Consider the following 19,882-nt stretch of genomic DNA (forward strand, 5'->3'; position numbering starts at 1 on the left):
CAAGTATCAGGCTCGCTAACAGGAATTTAAAGTTCAGAGACCATTGCCTTTAAAATTTTAAACGGTTATGAGGTTTACTTGAGATGAGCAATTTATTTATTTTGGGGAAGGGGGCAGCAAAGCGAGGTTTATTGAGCCATCAGAAAGTGATCAAGTGATCCTACAAAGCTCCCAAGGAGGGAGGGGACCCGAGACGGTTGCCAGAAACGACCAATTTAAAGACAATTCAGACTTGTTATGTCCTAGAAGGTCAATCCTATAAGTACAGTAGCACTGAGAAAAGAGAAGCTGAACTTGTTTTCGGATTTGTCTTTGATAGAGATGCTAATCAAAGGAGGGCTGCAATCACGAACAGGTGGGCCAGCCGCTGTATAAGCAAGGAAACTAGCTCCCCCTGGTGTTCAGTTTCCGTAAGGACTCCCGGGGGGTGCAGAAGAAGAAAAGGGCCAAGTTTAAGGAAGGCACAACTCTGCTTTTCAAGGAAGAAAAACTCTCACATCCAAGTCAAAATTACTTCAGTGACCATGCATTTCCTAGAGGGAAAACTGGACAGCAAACGTGATATTCCAGAACATTTTATCTATAAACGCGTTTTAAATAGAGCTCAACAAATACTATGGAGAGAAAATACACATTGTGGCGATGGATTTATATTATTTAGATACCTTTCCAGCAACTCAAGAAAAGCACGCCAACTGTCCTAGCAACCTACTCCCCTAGAATTCAGGCAAAACTGTAAGCACCTTCTCTACACTGACAGTTCCTGTTCTAGGATCCGACTGTGCAGCTGAGCTCCAGACTCACACAGGCCCGTGTGACAGCACCTGGTGCCAACTAGGCATTTCCAATTTCACATGTCCTCAGAACTCTTGACCCTCCTCCCCAAACCTGCTCCTCCACAAATCCTGTTGACTTTACTTTCTAAATATACCCAGAACCTGCTTTTGCCAATTCCACCAGTACCCCTGATCCAAGCCAGTATCGTCTTAGCTGGATTATTGCAATCATCTTCTAGCTGGTTTGCCCAATTCCGCTATTGCTTTGATTTTCCTGCTTTAATTTTCCATACAGAAGCCTTACGATAATCCCTTGAAGGCACAAATCAGTCATGACCACATTTAAAACCTAAAATCCCTAACAATGGGTTCTTCGTGAACTTCCTGCTCTTTCTTCCTTGCTCCCTGATACTCTAACTGCACTGGACTTCTTGTTCCTTGAAAACATTAGCCTCATGCCTTAGCATTTTTCCCTAGTCCACCCTTCCCTTTGACGTGTGCATGATGTGACCCTGCAATTTGGTCTCCTCCAAATGTTCCTGAGGAGGCATTCCTGACTATCCTATCCAAAACAGTCCTTGTTTCTACCCTTTACTCTGGAAAAAAAAAAAAAAAGTTATACATAAGTATTTGTTTTCATTCATTAACCAGGTCTCCTCCATTTGCACCTCAAGATAATGGGTTTTTGTTTGTTTGTTTACTGCTACTTCCCAAGGCTTTGAGCAGGGCCCCGCACAGAGTAGGTGGTGCTCCAAAAATATTGTTGAATGAATGAATGAGTTCATTTCTCATTGGCTTTTTCAAGAGGAAAGAACATGGTACTGATTTACAATTACAGCTCAAGACAGTCTGGTGCTGCTAGAAAGCAGCTGGGTGGCCCCAAGACACTTGAAAGCACTGTGATCCAAGCCTACTGTCCCAACAGCTGAGGATGGGTCTCTAAGTGTCCGGCAAGAGTGCTGTATGAGCCAATCAGCTGTTAAGGATGAAAACATAGATCCATCCGAGACTAAACAAACGGAAGAAATTATCCCAAGGGTAGGTGTGCAGATGGAGGGCTCAGTTTTAACATATTGCTGGAGCAGATTTTGTTTTAACTTAACCTATTTTCTAGTAGTCTTTTTTTTAATGATGCTTTTTTTTTTTTTTTTTTTTTTTAATGCCTCCATGGGTAGCGAGTGCTTTTCTGGATATTGAATGTCTTTTTTGGTGCTAAGGCAGAGTACATGGACTGATTTCTCTGACTTTGAGCAACACCAAATGTCCCCACTTGAATAGAAAAGAGGTTGAAAGAAAGTTTAATCTTGTAACTCTTCTATAAACAATCTGGGAGAGAAAAAAAAAACCGGTTAGGTTTCTGGCTCGTGGTATTTTACTTATGAGGTCATGCAGCAGAGGGAAAACAAAGCAGAATTCGTAATTAGGGAGACTTGGACCCGGTCCATCTTTGCCATTGGTGCTACTGAGAACAAGTTTACTTCGCTACTGCAGGCCTGTGTCTTCACATGTGAAATGAACTGAGCAAGATCCACATTATTAACACTCTACAATTCTGCATTCCAAAAATGAAAACGCGTTAAGAGGACAGACCAGGCCTTTGGCAACTGGAGACGGTAAAAAAACAAAACAAAACAAAACAAAACAAAAAATACAGTGCCGCGGGAAATAACAGCAAGATCTAAAAGCCAATCCATCAATACGGACTCCGTAGAGTGTTCACATCCTCTCGGCTTGAATGCCAACTCTCACTGTACTGCCCGAAGACACGCAAAACCTTTTCCTCTAAAAAGCCTTTCCTAGGAATTCCTATTAATTCAACTTCAGAGGTGCATCTTGCCGTGAGCAGCAGGAATCGGTACTAAGCTAGAGCTGCGCGGTCCAGCCCCTTGAGCCACGCGGGGCCGTTGAGCACTCGCCATGCGGCCCTCAGAGCGGAGAGGTGCTCTCAGTGTCGAGTGCACACTGGAGTTCGAACACTTAGAATGAGAGGTGAAAGTAAGCTCTCTCCATTTTTATTTCGACCACAGGTTGAAATGGTAATATTTTGGATGTACTGGACTAAATTAACATGTGTGACTAAACCTAATCTCACGTGCCCCTTGCTGCACGAGCTCACGTGGCTCCCAAAAACGTTAAGGTGACATCTGCGGCCCGTGCTCTCTTCGTAGGGAACGGTGCTGCTCTCGTTTAGGGACCAGAGCCGCGGAAGGGGCTCACCGCGGCCTCCGGAAGCCAGCGCCGCGCACACGCGCCCCCGAGCCCGCTCGCTCGCACTCACTGCTCCGCTGCCAGCCGCGCCGATCTTGCCAGGCTCCCCGCGGCTCCTGCGCCCCCTCGCTCCGGAAGCTGCGCTGCGGGCCGGGGGCGCGCGGGCGCGGCCGGGGGTGCGGGCCGGGGACGCGCCGCGCGGGCTCGCGGCGGGGCGGGGCGCCGCGGGGGCGTGGACAGCGCCGCCGTGGAGCCGGGTGGAGGGGTGGACGGCGCCGCGGGGGACGCGGGGGACGGCGCTGGGCACCCCCAGCGCAGCACCCCGACCCTCGGCCGCGCGGGGTGCGGAACGGACACGCGCTCGAGCCGGGGGGCGGGGAGGGGGTGCCTCCGGGCTTCAGAAGGCGAGGCCGGCGAGGCCACGGTCTTCTGTCCGGCCGTCGGCCGTCGCCGTTATAGGGCTTTGCGGACGAAAACGTTGACGCTTCGTCCTTCTCTGGACCGGAGACAGACGACTAATTCCGCAGGCGCCAGCGCCAACAGATTTTCACATTCGCTTATTTCTAGAACGGTGTTAAGACCGTGGAAAACTAATTCTCTTCACTCTTACCTTGTTCAGCATTTGCAAAGCAAGCTCTGCGTGGATCTGTTACTGACAAAATCATTTCTCAAAACAAGATTTACCTATAGTACATAAAATTTCGTTGCAGTAAACAGATATTCTTAAATTTAACCCTAAGAAATTGCCCAAAAGTAAATACAATGCATTATACACACTTAATTGATGATTGCTGAATAAATGCCTATCACGTAAAACATTTGTCCAACTTTTAACAGGGCTGAATGATTTCTTTAAATAGACTTTTTTCCTCGTCTCTCTGTGCAGAGTAGGTACAAATGGACTTTATGTCTTGTCCAGATAACCACACCCCCTAATTTACACACCTAGCCAAATCTCAATGTGTAGGTTTGTAACTCATGCTGACCTATAGGCCTAAACTTGTGCTTACCTCGTGGGAAAACAGAACAAACCTGAACACAGTGGACAATAATAGTACAAGAAAATAAAACTTGTAACAGAATCCGTAGAAGTCCATGCTCCCTTGGATTCTCTTCTCATAACAACCAAGTGTTCGCCCTCCAATGAGTGTGAACAATCATTTTTCTAAATGACCTTAAGAGGTCTCATCGAGTAAGAAAGTGAATGTAGTACGGGAAAGCATGGAATTGGTTAGAATATGTGCTTTAAATCACACTGCATAAATAACAGGGAATTTAGGTTCCAAGCTTCAAAATTTAAAAATACCTAAGTTTCACCCTCCAGGTGAAGATGGGAATGTGGGAAAATGCAATCTGCTCACCAGCATTCAATCAAATGATCTGACCTAATTCCTAGATTTCTGAGATACACTGATCTCGCTCGAAAAGTCTGCGGTTTTCAACCTGTTCCCCACGGAGGAAATCCAGCTGATGTTCACAGCCTTACAGGCCAACAACGGGCATTCCTGACCCACCAACGGGACACCCCGTCACACTCTCCCCGTCAAGTAAACACTTCACAATGCAAAGTGAGAATGATACTATTGTAGGAATAAACCTAACACCTGCTCCAAGCCTGCAGGCAAAGTGGAACACTCACAAACATAAGGCCCACTGTAACAAATCATGAGCAAGACCCTTCACAAATACTATGTCCGTTGTGCAAGTGCCCTGAGTTTCACTTGTAAATATTCTTGAGAGCTCACATTTTATAAGCTGCCGAAACCCCATGTGAACTATTGCTTCTTTCAGGTTCGAGAGGACAACCAGCAAATAAAAGGGAGACCAGGCAGCCCCCCTGGGAAGGAGAGTCCACAAATGAGGGATCTAGAGCAGGCGGACCACCTCTTCCAAGAAATGAACCAAAAATCAGCCCCTGGAAATTATGTTCCTTGGAAATCCTTTCTTGGGACACATACAGCGATTTTTGTATTTACTTATCTGCTAGTCCTAGCTCTCTTGTGAGACATAAACATATTTCAAGAATGGAAATGATGTTCTCGCTACCACGGACCAGGCTACTAAGACAGAACAGAGAGGGTTTATAGTTTTTAGCATTCCAGATAAGCCTCATTTCAAAGTTCAGGTGCTTTAAAGAAGGTTCCATTCTGTTACTTGACACAGGGCAGAATCAGTAAACGGTCTGTTCTAATGAAGTACTGCATCCAAGTGAAAGCGTAATATGCAAGGTGTTTATTGTAATTACTCCTACGTGAAGGTCCTTATTTTTGGACAACAGCAAGGCATCTTATTATCCACTCTTTCCATTCCTTAAAGGCTTCCACAGGTTTTGGTAAATTCACATTGTCTTCCCGACTGTGTCCCGTGCTGACTCCAGGGATGTCAGCAGACTCATCATCAATCCACTTCACCAGTGCCTTGAAAAACAAAATCCAGATTCACGTGTTAACAAATCAGGGCAAAACAGTTTGAGGCAGGAGAGACACGTTGGCTTCGAAATCACGTTATCTCAATCAGTGACTTCTGTTACCCCGGGAAGATGTTCCGTCTGATAAAGATGTTTGTGAATATGGAACACCACATACTGGGTGAAGGAGCAGTTACCAAAAATACACAACCTACGATTACAAATGATGGTCAGAAGTGTGTACAGGAGGAAAGATGAAAGAGAAACGCAAGAATCCTCACAGGTTTTTCTGGATGGGAGGATTATGCTTTTCTCAATGTGCCGAAGGTTCCACAGGGCACTGGGCAAGTGCTTTCGAGCTGACGTGGAAATGGGTCATGTAAGTGTGCACACAGGTGTAGGCAGACACACGCATGTAAACATCCCTGCGTGAGCAGTCACACCCACGAGGTGGTAGGTGATGACTATGGACATGTCTGTGGGCATGCGTGCACATGCACACACGTACCAAGATTACATGCTTTCCCTCTTCCTCCTTAAAGAAACTCATCCTTTCCTCTGCGTGAACAGCATACCCCTGTCCCATATTTGGAAAGATAAAGCATCTCCACATATACTTGTGGTTTTAAAAAATAATGAACTCTGCCACACACATCAACATTCAGCCTGTTCTCCCAAGTCGAGCGAAGGGGGACCACAGATAGATACCTCCTCCACCGTCTCTCACTGAACTGCAAGGGTAAGGCACTCAGAGGCAAGGCAGTTTTTAAGAGATTTCTTCGCGTGTTTTTCTTTTTTTTTTAAACCACAGCTTCCTGCTTATCTCTGCACTAATTTCCTCTGATAAATTATAGCTCCCGAGAAGGGCCTAATAGAAAATGGCAGTTTGCTACTTATATAACCACTTCCCCCCTTCTTTTTCTTCCCCTCGTTTACTTGGTATCTCTCTATTATGTTGAAGCCAACAGCGCACCGCAGCTTGCGTAAACAGATAGGGCAAAGGTTGAGGGGGCGCCGGTCAGCCTCTTCCAAGTGGTTGGAGCCCTGCATGAGGCATGCAAGCCACTGGCAGTGTCGAAGTCCAAATATGTGTCCGATCTCATGGGTCAAAGTCTGCAAGACATTCAGAGCAAGGCTATATAGCGCCACCATCGTCAAAGAGTTAGACCTGCCTTCTTTTTCTTGCTTTTCCAAGAAACAAATTTATAGGAATCAACTCCCTTCCCGTCCTCACCAAAAACTTCAACCTGCCCAAAGACTTAATCCCCCATTTCCCTAATTGTCTTACTGCTTTCCTTCCTATACTTACTTCCCCCGGAGCAGGGTTTCGCAGCCTTGATACATGTGACATGTGACATGTTGGGTGGGACCACTCTCTGCGTCACCACGGTGGAGGTGGGGGGAGGACACAGCTGTCCTGTGCACTGTAGGATGCTTAGCACCATCCCCAGCCTCTACCCACTAGTACCAGGAACACCCCCAGCCCAACTGCAACAACCGGAAGTGTCTCTCGACATTGCCGGAAGTCCCCAGGTGGCCAAATCAGCCCGCGGACAGTTGTTGCTGTAGACCAGAGGATGGGACGCCTGTTAGGCTTCAGATTCCGGCTATTCCCCCACAGATGCCAAGTCAGCAGGTTTGGGAGAATGGGGGCTCAGTCTGCATGTTACCGGGCACGCCAGGTGATGCTGATGTGGGGGACACACTCTGAAAACACCATAGCTCTCAAACCCTGAGGAGGAGTACTTAGGAAAACAGAACTTCCCAGCTGCAGGTAAAGCCTCTGTCTCTGGCTACGAAGACCGGTGGGGGGGGTGGAGGACATGACGGTAATAGACTGGAAATCAGGAGATGGGCTTTCCAAAGAGCAGGGGTTGGGGAGGTATCAGGAACTGTGAGCAGAACTAACCGCAGGAGAAGGCAGCTTTGGGCCAAGAGGAAGCTGTCCTCAAGACGCCTGAGAGCAGAGGCCTCCAAGAGCCACTTTACGTGATGACCACAACAGCTTCAACGAGTCACTTACCTTACTCATAGCAGAATTCTGGAATTAAACTAGTGGCGAGGATGTGGGTACAGTGACAGTTGCGTGTCACTAAGAGGACAAAAAACCAGCACTGATACTGTAAATTTCAGTATTAAGGTATCCATTCTAATTCTGTTTCTGTTGATAACTTCAGTCAAACAATATCCACCGAAAGTATACGAGTGATATAAACTCATTTATAATACGACCTTAAGGACTGTTGATATACAATTCAGGGAATTAAGAGCTCTTTAAAAAACATTCCTGTTAGATTTGTTTCTTTTTCTTTTTTTTAAAATGACTCACCTTACAGGAACGAAGCAGCAAAACACTGGTCACTTCAGGAATATAATAGTTATCAAAAACGGAATAGTCGCTTGAAGATACTTTCTGCAGCTTGTTCACTTTGCCTTCATAGCGTGAACTGTAAAAATCACTACCATATCTGGCAAAGCTGAATATCCCCACACCTAGAAAAGGAGGACAAGCAACATCAGAATGGGAATAAGATTCCTGAATGAAAAACCAAAAAAGAGAGGCTGTTCGCGCGTCTAGTCATTGGGTGCAAATCTGTGCTACTGTGTTCGCGGTCTAATATGCTTAAGGTTTGCCAAGACAAAGAAGGGCTTTTTGCTCCAGATTTCCCCACCAAAATCTTCTTCTGCTATCCACACTGCGCTGCCCTGTAAGACTCAAGGGTCTTGAGATCAAATTCTTGAGAAATAGAAAGCTCTAGAATTCCCCCCCCCACACACAAAATTAGTCTTTTTTCTCAAAGAGTAACCCAAATCAAGGACTCCAAGAGGAGTGAGGAAAAATGGTGACACACATACCACACATCCATGACTTTACTCTTTAAGAACACAATAAACAGATCTCTAGGTCCTACAGCGCAGTGAGGGTTCTTTCACTGCCCTGATGCGTGGAGACCATGTTGGACACCATGCCTTCCCACAGAACCTCTACCCTCCTCCCCCTTCTCACTCAAGAGCACAACTCTATGTGGCTGCTGTGGGGTGACCAGAATAAATACCCTTGTAACTGACTTCCTGTTACACCGAAGCTTCTCTCAACCAACCGTGCACACATGAGAACAGGGTTTGCTACACAATACATTCTAAAGGGCATGGCTTTATAATGTGACTTACGTTGTCATTTTTATTTATGCCTATTTCCGCTGTTATCTGAAAATAATAAGGCTTTTTTTTTTGTTAAAGAAATGACTTCATAATAAGTCTGTCCAATCCAACTTGATCCCAAGAGACTGCTCCTCACCCCACCCTTCAAAGTGTCACCTTATATTTGATACTTAGAGAGAGAGCGCATTCTGAGAGAAAGTTAAGGAAAAACAAAATTTCATGTCACAGCTGACCTCCTCTATCCTCTGGCCAACCAAGTGTGGGCATAATTTCACTACAATACCGTTAGCAAGAACATTTTTTCTTTCTAATAACCTTATGGATGGAAGATTATTTTTAGTAATTATATATTTCTCCATTTTAAAATCCCCATCTTTGTAAACTTGGGAAAGTACAGTCACTTATAGTAAGATACTATCTCACTGCATGGCAGATCAATGCTGCTAGCTTACACCTTCTTTAGACCATTTAATATTTAAGAAACTTACTAAAATGGGGGGGGTTAAAGTAGGAACATTTTAGGAGAATGTCTCCTGACCTCCTCAAACGTGCGTAAGATAAATTAGCTAGCAATGTCTAGATAAATTGTTTTAACTTTTTTTTAATGTTTCCACCGATGTCAGATTAATTATAAAAGGGAAGATAAAAATTTAGTTCATAAAAGTTTATTTCTGATGGGGCGCCTGGGTGGCACAGTCGGTTAAGCGTCTGCCTTGGACTCAGGTCATGATCGCGGGGTCCTAGGATCGAGCCCCCTGAGCCCTCCCAGTCCCCATGTGGGGCTCCCTGCTCAGCGGGGATGTCTGCTTCTCCTTCTCCCTCTGCCACTGCCCCCCCACAGCTTGTGCTCTCCCCCTAATAAATAAAAAAGCTTATTTCTGATAGAAAGATAGCTCTTATAAAAATCAGAAAGATAGCTGTGGCCAGAGTGTCCAATAGAGTGTGTTGATGGGGGTTGGGGTGCTCTAGGAATGTAAACGGAGAAGTCACCAAAGAAGGAGCAGAGGGAAGAGGAGGCTCTACGGTGCCCTGGGCTCCCACCTCGAATGAATGTCTCAGAAAGAGAAATGTCTAATAGAAAGAAACATTTGTTAAAGAAAGGGCCCACCCCCAACAAACCCTGAGGCTAATGTTACGCCTGGACAGTCCACGAACCAGTACCCCAAAGGCGCTGTCCCGGATACCTACTCCTTACCCCCGGAGCGCTAATGGACGACCACTCCCCTTAGTGCATTGGACTTTCCCTTTCAAACCTGTCAGATCCTAGGGGACAAGGGTAGAGAAATTACAGCAAAAATGGAGGGGTGGGGGGGAAAGTGGAGAGAAGGCAAAAAGAAAAAGAAAAAAAAAAGGGCAAAAATAGGATTTGCTTCCAGATCCTTTCCTACCCTATTACCACGCAGAATTCCTAATGGGTCAAGTTTTACTATATCTCAAATTGAAAACTGAAGGTGACTTTTTATAAAAGTAAAATAAAATGTCATGAGAAACAGGATAAGAAGCTTACACACTTGTAAATCAGCCTATGGTTACTCTATCTGGATAAGAGAACTATGAAAAGAATTGAAAAACAATTAGCAAGATTTTCACTTACCTTAATGATAGTACAAACACCCCTAACGTTTTTAATTCACCTTGCCCCTGAATTACTGACATTTACCATCTGTTGTGCTGAATGTCTATATAGATGCCGGGCATATATACACACTTTTTATGTATCAGCACTGTTAGGTAAACTATCTCAAAAGGACTCTCTGAAATAGTTATCATTGGCCTCAAAATCATGTAGGTAGTGAAGGGCTCAACAGATGGATCATCAGAATCCATCCACAGCATACTACTTCCTGAGCACAGCACGATGCACCAGAAATATTATAGTCATAAGTATCAAAATGATAATTGGCTGGGATTTCTTCCCTTTATCAAGTTTCAAATATTCTCAAGTTGAGGAAATTTCTACTAAGTGTCAAAAAGGAATACCATCTGTCAAAGAGGCCTGTCCAAAGACAAAATTCCAGGAGTCTCGTGGGTAAAGATCAATCATTGTTATTCCCACAATACAGAAGGCATCTCTAGGTTTCTTCTTTTTTAGGAACCTCAGGATGTGCCCTACTTGAAAAAAAAAAAACGTACATGTGAGATATACATATATATATATATCCATACATGTATCTATCTAATATCTCCTTTACTCAATTTTAAATTGTAAAGTTGTTTAATTCACCTGCATGAATTTGTAGGTTTTGTGTGTTATCATTGATTCTAAAGGAACACCTCGTTACAGAGACAGGAACCGGTTCTAGGAGTTTCACCGTCAAGCCATAGAAAAATGCTTCACAGTAGCCCTTGAGCCACTTAATATATTCTTCACTGATAATTCTGGTGTTTCCTAGAGATCCTAGAAGATAGAAAAAATATAAGACAGACTTTAAGATGATTAAACATTCAGTCTTTATCTCATTCTATAATTAGAAATTTTATATTAGAAGCAAACTAACTCCAGATTTTTAATAAACCTTTATCACTCATTGACGTGAACATGAATTACAAAGAAACAAAATGTCCCCCTTTAAGGTGATTTGGGTACAAAACTTCCACCACTGTAATGAATGTCAAAAAATGATCATAAAACTGCCTACTTGAATAAGAACAAGTGGGCTATCCCTGGCAACAGCCCCATGCAAACCAACCCAAATCCAGCATGTTACCAATGTATACCAATGCATTGTATATAAATACTGCGCTTCTCTGGAGACGGTGCCTTTCTAGAAGGATCACTGAAAAACTGTTCGAAGTCCTGGGGAGGCTCGGGATGGGAGATGATCCAGTCTGATTCCGAATGCAAGGTAATGGGTCCAAACAGATCACTGTCTGGCTTGAAGGCTTTGTTCAGCAAACGCCGTTCGCCAGCATCTAACTGCTCATACAGTGACACAAGCGTTGGGTTCTTTGAGATGAGAGCTGTTTTTAGAGTCTGTTCAGAGTGCTGTACTGTTTGCATCTACCAGGAAAACACAAGTAATCAAATATACAATGCATATCCACTCCAGTGACTTTAATCTGCCTATCTTCCACATACATCTCTAATTTCTCCCTAGAATGGAAAAACTGATTGCTCTTTTGTTGTTTGTTGTTACTATTATTCGTACCAAACAACTGTTTTTCTTCCCCATTTCCAATCAATTTCTTGGGGAGGGTAACTGAAAAAGTGAAAAGAAAAATCATGAAGTTCATTCCTCCTTCTCTTATGGAACCTGCTCCCGTTTTAAAAAACCATAAGTGAATGACCTGATTTCCTGTTTCCTTCTGTCCTTGGGGTAACAATATTATGAACTGACTCATTAGGGCCACATGAAAAATACTCATCTTGGGCGCCTGGGTGGCTCAGCTGGTTAGGCGACTGCCTTCAGCTCAGGTCATGATCCTGGAGTCCCGGGATCGAGTCCCACATCGGGCTCCCTGCTCAGCGGGGAGACTGCTTCTCCCTCTGACCCTCTTCCCTCTCGTGCTCTCATTCTCTCTCTCTCAAATAAATAAATAAAAAATCTTTAAAAAAAAAAAAAAAAAAGAAAAATACTCATCTTTTCCAAGGTGACTCAAAGATGTTCCAGACCACACAAAAAGAGAACTGAGGTAAGTCCTGCCATTTCTGTAATTTAACTGCAGGCTGGCAATAGACCTCATACACTGAAGTTTACTGCCTCAAAGTCATGTCACCCTGGGGAGGACATCAGGTGACTAATCAAAAGCCAGACTCACAATGACAGGTCTCTTCCATTCACATCATGTTCCTCTGTAGGGATGTCATTCTTTCTTCTAAATGGGTCAAATAGCTGTTCCGCCACAAGGCTTCTGGAGTTAGAAAAGGAAAAAAAAAAAAAAAAAAAAAAAGGACTTCACTCTCTGGAACCTATCATCTTTCCTAATTCTCTAGGTTTTTTCCCAGTTTAATGACTGACAAATTGATGGGAAAATTGAAGCTAACGTCTGTTCTGTTTGGACATCAGAATCCTGGGGTTCCAGAGCCAGGACGAAATTCCCAAACGGCGGTCACTATTGTTAAAGCTCTGGTATGTGCATAAGATCGTCCTCGCTGCTCCCCACCTGGGCTGACAGTTCACTTCTCCTACAGGACAAAATATCAAAGCAAAATGTGCCCTCCTGTATGCTACCTACCTTTAGGGAGGTAGGCTCCCATCGAAGTTTTTGCCTTACAAGGACCGGCATGCCTGGGCCTGGGCCTGGTCGGGAAAGTGCTGTGCGGGGCGCCTTCACCCTAATATTAAAAAGGCAGTGTGAAAGGTCGGCCTTCCGCCAGCCTCCCAGGTCCACTCTGGGTGGAACCGCGGGAGGCAGAAGAGGATCACTTCTGTGGGTTGCAGGCCTGCGGTGCCCAAACCAGCACATCCTGGGCAAACCTGGACAAGTTGGCCACCCCCGCTGGTTGCTATAGAAACCCCCACCTTGGGCTGGGGCCCGTGCAACCGCGACCCGGTCCCTGGCTGGGGTGGAGTGGGGGAATCCCCCGCGGAGTCTCGCTTCGTCTTTCCGCCCGGAGGAAGCCTCCTCAAAGGGCCTTGCTCCCTGGAGACGCCCCCGCCCCCGCTGTCCTCCCCGGCTTCCGCCGCAGCGGCCCCGCCCACATCCTCACCCCTCCCCCACCGACCGCGACCAACCTCCACCACCAATCCCCCAACCCGGGAGGCCACGGCCCGGACCTGACGGATCCACCGCACTGCCCTCACCCCGCCAGGCCTGGACACCGCCCGCCTCCAGCCGCGGCCCCCGCGCGCCCGCACGTCTCCCCCTACGGGCCGCCGGCGCAACGCCACGCCCCACCGCGCCACGCACCGCGCCACGCACCGCTCCGCCGCGCACCGCCCGCACGTGCCACGCCCCCGAGCCGCACGCCCCGCCCCGCACGTGCCACGCCCCCGAGCCGCACGCTCCGCCCCGCCCCGCACGTGCCACGGCCCCCGAGCCGCACGCCCCGCCCCGTAGCGCGCGGCTGTCTGGCAGGCTCTGAGCTCTAGTTGGGGTGGCAGTCACGGTCATGGTGTCCGCAAGCTGGGGGGCGGGGTGGCGAGGTCGCGAGGCGTCGAAGTCAGTCCCCACGGTCCCCCTCTGCCCCCTGGTCTCCGCGGGGGCGCAGCCATTGGTCCCTCCAGGGCCGCCCCGGGGCCGCGCTGGGTCCCGGGGCAGCTGGGGCGGGGTGGGCCTCGCGGGTTTGCCCGTTTGCGAAGGTGCTCAGGGGGTCGCGGGTTTGAGGAGCGCCCTCGGCGAGACTAATGTAACCAGCCGGGTCCAAAATAAGTCAGCCGTAGCCGCAGGTTGACGTAGGGCCTGGGCGCGCGCCCGGGAGCCGTCCCCCGCTGGACTTTCCCTTCTTCGGCGGCAGCGCCCGCAGCGGCGTTGAGTGCGACCGCAACCGCGAGGCGCAGGTGGAGCGCGCGGAGGGGTCGGCGCGGAGGCGGGGGCCGGGCCGGGCGACGCCCGCAGGGTTTCTCTCCACCCAGGGATGCGTCCCTCGGAGCCACGCTGGTGCTGAAAAGGCCGAATGCGTGTGCCGGAGGGAAGTAGGAAGGGGGCGGGCGAGCGTTAGCACTGAATCAGCTGTGTGGCCTTGGCTAAGTTAACCTCTCTGGGCCTCATGGTTCTCCTGGGGAAGAGGAAAGGAGCCAGCTCTGATCCCTAAAGCCCCTTCAGCACTGGGAGGTTGTTTATGAAAGCAGAGGATCCCCTGGCCCACCCCTCTATAGCCGCTTCATGCATCCCGGCGCCCAGCAGATGTTAGGACATAGTATGTGGTCAGGCTGGCTAAAGCCCCCTCGTACTGCCAAGGACAAATCCCAACCTAATCAATCGCCATTCCCTCTCCCTTCAAGGGTATGGGCCTCCAGCAGGCCGCTAAACAAGCCCACCCACCCCTCATACCCTCCTTCCTTTCCAGCTCAGTTCAGTCTTACCCGGGTTCACTCCACGCTCTCCACTCCCTTTGACTCAGCATCTTCCTACAAAAGAACCCCGGAAAAACCCTAGTCCATTATAAGCCTGTTTCTTCGCACCTCCACCTTTTCCCACAAGTTCTCTTCCCAAGACCTCACCTTAAGGGACACTCAACTTTCTTCCCTGAACATCACTTCTTCCTTCCCAACCTTCACTCAAAAATACTCCTGAGCCCCAGTTTTCATTTCCAAGCCATTGTCCTACTAGGACAAAGCAACCTCTATTCTTTTGAAGTTCAGGCCATTTTAAACCATACTCTGCTTTTTCTTCCTCCTAATTGTCCTTCTCTTTCTCCAGGAAGGATGCACAGGTTTTCTTGAGGACTTCAGCCCTGTCTGATAGTTACGTTCTCCACCCTTAACCCCTTGTTGTCTCTCCTTAGAGGACCCTAACTTAATAAATGTTTCATCTTTTCAACTCCAGTGATCACCTCGGTCTCACGTTTGTTTACGCCCCCTGGATCTTGAAATGTCCAAATTCCTTCTTTGACCACATTGCCCATTTCCACCCTTACTTGAACCCATTCTTCGGTAAAATGCATTCATATCATGCCTGGTCTCAAAGTTTAAACTGAGAACATCAATGCATCACTCCCACTGTGCCTGAGATACTGCTTGGCTTTCTTGGACGTTGTGCCTTTTGACTGAATGCCTCTCTCCAGAGATCCCAAAAGTCAGTCAGTGTAGCACAGGGCTAAGATGGTGGTCTGGGTTTGAACCCTGGAACCCCTGTTCCAGCATCTATTTTTTAACCTTATGCATCTCTTCCCTGGTTTGTACAAGAGAGAGAAAAACAGCACAGACCTTCTGTAGTTTTAGGGATCAAATGAGTTACTTCGGACATTTTACCTTTTGATCCTTTGGCCATCTGATGCCCTGAGAAGCCTCGTTGAGCTCAGTGTTCACCTCTTCTGTAAAGTGCTCCCTAACGCCACCTTCTGCAACACAAAACTCCCTCCTTCTGCAATGTTCATTGCCTTGTGCATATTGCTATGGTTGTCCTTATCTCGATAATTGTAACTTAGATCTTCAGTGTCTCCCTTTCTAAACTGTGAGATACTTAAAGGTAAAGACTTTGATTCAAGGTATCTGGAACATAAAAGTTATTCATTGGCTTTTCATTCAACTCATGTATTCATTAACAAGAATTTTTTTTTGTTTTTTTTTTTCATTTCAACTATTTAAATTCACTTTCTGGGTAAAAAAAAAAAAGACTTTGTGGTTGCCCCCAAGTTTTAGAAGGATACCATATTGCTGTACAGTCTCAAAGTATTTAATACTTATTGTTAAAAAAATTTAGTATCCCATGTTCATTAAGCTTTATTTTTAGAATAAAAAGAATATGTATCATATATATAATATGTAAAGTATATTTATATAAAATTTTTCTCTGAGCCATTTGAGAGTAAGTTGCAGGCATGATGTCTCTTTACTCTTAAATACTCTAGCATATATTTTCCAAAACCAAGAACACTTTCATAAATAACCACAGTACAAGTAAAACACACCAGTATGAACTCATGTGATAATTGTACCTCTTCACCCTTTCCCCCAACCATTTCCCTACAATCTCTGAATTTTACTCACCAAGATTCCACTAGAGATCCATTTAGATTAGCAACCAATCTATCGTTCATTTTCCTAGTTCTCTGATTTTCTTTAAAAATTACTAAATATATGAAAATATTCCAAGTACATTTTTAAAAGCCAAATCATACTGACAGGGTTGTAATGAAAAGTAACAGCCCCACCCTATAGGCCAACTTCCAAGAGGCTCTCAGATGTTTCCCTTGGTATTTTTGTCTGTATTTCTGAACAGGATGCATATAATGAGATTTCTTGATCCATTGGTTTCAATCTATTGCTTTGTTGCCCTGATAGATGGGGGCTGACCTCTCTTACGCATCCTCACACTGCTCACCTCCCAATCTCTGCCGATATAGTTATATCACAACTTTGGATTGACTCTGTAGTCTGTGCTTCCATTATGATAATTATTCATTGTTTGCTGCAGAGCCAAGCAGTGTACTATGACCGTGCTTGCTTCCTTTTCTTTTAAAAATCTTTTATTTAGGGGCGCCTGGGTGGCTCAGATGGTTAAGCGTCTGCCTTCGGCTCCGGTCATGGTCCCAGGGTCCTGGGATCGAGCCCCGCATCGGGCTCCCTGCTCCACGGGGGGCCTGCTTCTCCCTCTGCCTCTGCTTCTCCCCCCTGCTCATGTTCTCTCTCTCTCTATCTCTGTGTCTCGAATGAATAAATAAATCTTTAACAAAATAAAAATAAAAATCTTTTATTCATGTATTTGGCCGGGGAGGGGAAACAGAGGGAGAGGGACAAGCAGACTCCGAGCTGCATGGGGCCCCTGTGCTTGCTTTCTTGTAGAACTCTTTATTTTCACCTGGAGTTAATCATCATTTCCTTTCTGTTATTTGATTGATTTTCTTTTTTAAATTATGAAAGATCCATTCACCAAGTTTCTTAGGCCTCCTCTAATTCTTTATTGTTAAAAAAATGCTTCCCCATCTCTGTTACACCCTTGTCAATACCTTCTACATAGGCTAAGCACATCAGTTGTTTGCTTCCGGGAGCCTTCCTTCTGCAGCTGTCCATCCCCTGCTCCCATCTGAACCGACCCTCTCTGGGCCTGCTGTGTAGCTCTCGCCCTGGGACCGCAACTGTACTTGTCTCTGTGGGACCGTTTCTCCTAAATTCCGCGTCCTCCACCTTCTTGGCTTACTCCCTTGGTTGTAGTAGCACATGCCCTAGATCCTTTTGGAATAAAGATACATAGAAATAAATACTTTGAAATCTTGCATATCTAAAAATGTTTCTAGTCTACCCTCATGCTTGACTGAGAGTTTCCCTGGACTGGTGTGGGATTTTAGGTTGAAAATCATCTTGCCTCAGCGTTGGGAAGGGTTTGTTCCATTTCTTCCTGACGCGCAATGATTTTGATTCCTAATCCTTCGTATGTTACCTGCTTTTTTTTTTTATTTTTAGTTTCTTTAGGAAGATCTTGGAATCTTCCCTTTCTCCTTAGAGTCCTGAAGAACTCTATGGTTCTTAAGTATATACATTTTTAAAAATTATGTATCTATTTATTTATTTTTCCAAAGATTTTTATTTATTCATTTTTTTTTAAAGATTTTATTTATTTATTTGACAGAGAGATAGAGAGCACAAGTAGGCAGAGTGGCAGGCAGAGGGAGAGGGAGAAGCAGGCTCTCTGCTGAGCAGGGAGCCGGACATGGGGCTTGATCCCAGGACCCTGGGATCATGACCTGAGCCGAAGGCAGCCGCTTAACCGACTGAGCCACCCAGGCGCCCCTTATTTATTCATTTGACAGAGAGAGAGACACAGCGAGAGAGGGAACACAAGCAGGGGGAGTGGGAGAGGGAGAAGCAGGCTTCCCGCCGAGCAGAGAGCCTGATGTGGGGCTTGAACCCAGGACCCTGGGATCATGACCCGAGCCGAAGGCAGACACTTAACGACAGAGCCACCCAGGCGCCCCTAAAAATATTTATTTATTTAAGTAATCTCTACACCCAACATGGGGCTTGAAGTCACGACACTGAGATCGAGAGTCCCATGCTCTTCTGACGGAACCAGCCTGGTGCCCCTGTGAGTTTTTTAAAGATGTGACCTGGTCTGAGCACTTTTTCCCCCATTCATTTTGTTGGTCACTCAGTAGGCTCTTCAATCTTGAGTCTCTTACCCTTCCATTCTGAGAAATTTCTTTTTCTCCATATTTGCTGGATGTGGGAATTTCAAGATGGATCCTCTCATTTTCTTATCTTTTCTTTAATATTTTTCCATCCACCTTTTTGTACCATTTTCTGAAGTTTTCTGTCTTTTGAGTATTTTTTTTTCAAACATTCTATTCTTTAATAGCCAAATGCTCTTTCTTGTTCTGAACATTTATTTCGCACCTTTTCTCACTTAGTGGGTAAAATGTCTTCTCTTGTCTCTCTATGGATATGAACTATGCTATTTTTGAAGTTTAGTTCTGCTCTTTCCTCTGTTTGGGTCTTTTTCTTTCATGTTGGAACTTTCCACAAACATCTGATGATCCTTGGCTATCTGTTAAGCTTTCATCATGAGGCACACAAAGCTGGTTGATGGTTTTGTGTACATGAAAGCAGATTATCCACTGGGGGTTCTGGTGAGCTGGCAGACAACCAGCTGATTCACTGAGGGGAGATTCCCTAGTATCTGAACCTGTGACCGGACCATTTTTTCAAAAAAAAAAAAAGGACTGTTTCCTAACTGCTAATGTTCTGGAAACAGGGGGAGCATCCCACTAATGAGTGTGCGGTTTCTAAATCCTTAACCCACTTGTTTTCATCCTTTATAACTTACTGCCCACAATGATTCTCAAATGTCACAACCAATCCTTTTTAAAGAGAATACATTAAAAGGGTTTCAGTCATTTACCTGCTAGTATGAATTCGTATGTGCTCAGTTTACTTTTCCTCTAGTCCTTAACTGATATCAGCTGCTCTGAGGAGATGGAAGTCTGACTGGTCAGGAAGTGGAAACAAGTAAGTAATTGAGGGTCACAGAGTTCCTCAGCAGAAGAGCATCCCAGAGCCGATAAGGCAGATTGGGGAGGGTCCTGTGATCCAGGGGATTTGGGCACTGGGACCTGGATTTACTGGGAGGTGAGAAGATGGAAAAGAAAATTCACTTACATTTAAATTGTGCTGAGCCTGGGCTATCCCCGGAAAGCAAGAGTTGACTTGCTTTATCCCTCCAGCCCAGCAGACAACCTGCCCTCAAAGACCCAGCGCCCAGGTGCTATGGGAGAGAGACTACCCAGAGCAGCTGATACCAGCTAAGGGCTAAGAGAGAGAGTACTGTGCGAGGGGACCCTGAGAACCCAGTCACCCTGGCAAAGATAGATTTTAAGGAAAACACATTCTGCATTCCAGACAATCAACTTATAAATGATCTTTTGGACCAAGTCCTGCTTGCAAACTGAAGCTCCACTTGCCCACCATGGGTCAACTCTGGGAGTGCCAAGTCGGCAAGGCCATTAGCAGAAATGAAAAACAAGATATATTTGAGTCCATTAGGTGAAAAGAGGATTTTTCTATCTTTTATTATTTATGATTCGTGACTTCAGTTACTGTTTCCCGGAACAAATAAACTGTTACAGTTCTGCTTCAACTTACTGGAGCAAATAGATGCTTATCGTCAATCACGTAGAAAATGCGAGGCGGTCTCTAAGGCTTTTGCTGCCTGTGGCCTCTTTGCAGGCCTTTGATGTCTTGTCAGGCATGTTACTTTCTGTGCCTCAGACAGTTTCCAAAAGCTACCACAA

At 45.9% G+C, this 19,882-nt stretch overlaps 2 protein-coding genes across 17 annotated transcripts in view; both read right to left on the reverse strand.

Annotated features, from left to right (window-relative positions):
* The window catches only part of ARSG (arylsulfatase G), a 102,235-nt gene extending 99,055 nt beyond the window's left edge, over positions 1-3,180 (reverse strand). For 2 of the 3 annotated variants that reach the window (XR_003211776.2, XM_025889996.2), the window contains exon 1: positions 3,055-3,180. The gene's annotated coding sequence lies outside the window, so the exon portion shown is untranslated. The remainder of the gene's footprint in view (positions 1-3,054) is intronic. The other variant, XM_025889997.2, reaches the window with a different exon arrangement.
* A 2,013-nt stretch (positions 3,181-5,193) lies between these two features.
* On the reverse strand, positions 5,194-14,002 carry AMZ2 (archaelysin family metallopeptidase 2). 14 transcript variants are annotated; one of them, XM_073883219.1, is made up of 10 exons: positions 13,405-14,002; positions 12,730-12,829; positions 12,313-12,405; positions 11,703-12,099; positions 11,272-11,554; positions 10,778-10,951; positions 10,534-10,662; positions 7,721-7,884; positions 6,328-6,504; positions 5,194-5,401 (listed from the first exon to the last, which is right to left on the reverse strand). In XM_073883219.1, exons 4-10 carry the CDS (start codon positions 11,724-11,726, stop codon positions 5,246-5,248), a joined length of 1,107 nt encoding a protein of 368 aa, XP_073739320.1. In that variant the 5' UTR covers positions 11,727-12,099; positions 12,313-12,405; positions 12,730-12,829; positions 13,405-14,002; the 3' UTR covers positions 5,194-5,245. The 14 variants fall into 14 exon arrangements, with proteins under 14 accessions (XP_073739320.1, XP_073739317.1, XP_073739321.1 ...); XM_073883216.1 differs by having other exon boundaries at positions 13,353-13,465; XM_073883220.1 differs by having other exon boundaries at positions 13,417-13,457.
* Positions 14,003-19,882: the final 5,880 nt, after the last annotated feature.

Source organism: Callorhinus ursinus, unplaced genomic scaffold, assembly GCF_003265705.2.
Source record: "Callorhinus ursinus isolate GAN/ISIS: 27379988/994484 unplaced genomic scaffold, GSC_fseal_2.0 scaffold50, whole genome shotgun sequence".
NCBI lineage: Eukaryota > Metazoa > Chordata > Mammalia > Carnivora > Otariidae > Callorhinus > Callorhinus ursinus.

What these genes read in the sequence shown, in the direction of transcription:
- AMZ2 (XM_073883219.1), bottom strand. Translation starts at nt 11,726, where the DNA reads ATGGGGAAGAAAAACAGTTGTTTG. An exon ending in GGAAGAAAAACAGTTGTTTG is followed by an intron (nt 11,555 to 11,702) that starts GTACGAATAATA and finishes TTTTCCTGGTAG; the next exon opens with ATGCAAACAGTACAGCACTC. An exon ending in ACAGGCCTCTTTGACAGATG is followed by an intron (nt 7,885 to 10,533) that starts GTATTCCTTTTT and finishes CTCCTTTTCTAG; the next exon opens with GTGTGGGGATATTCAGCTTT.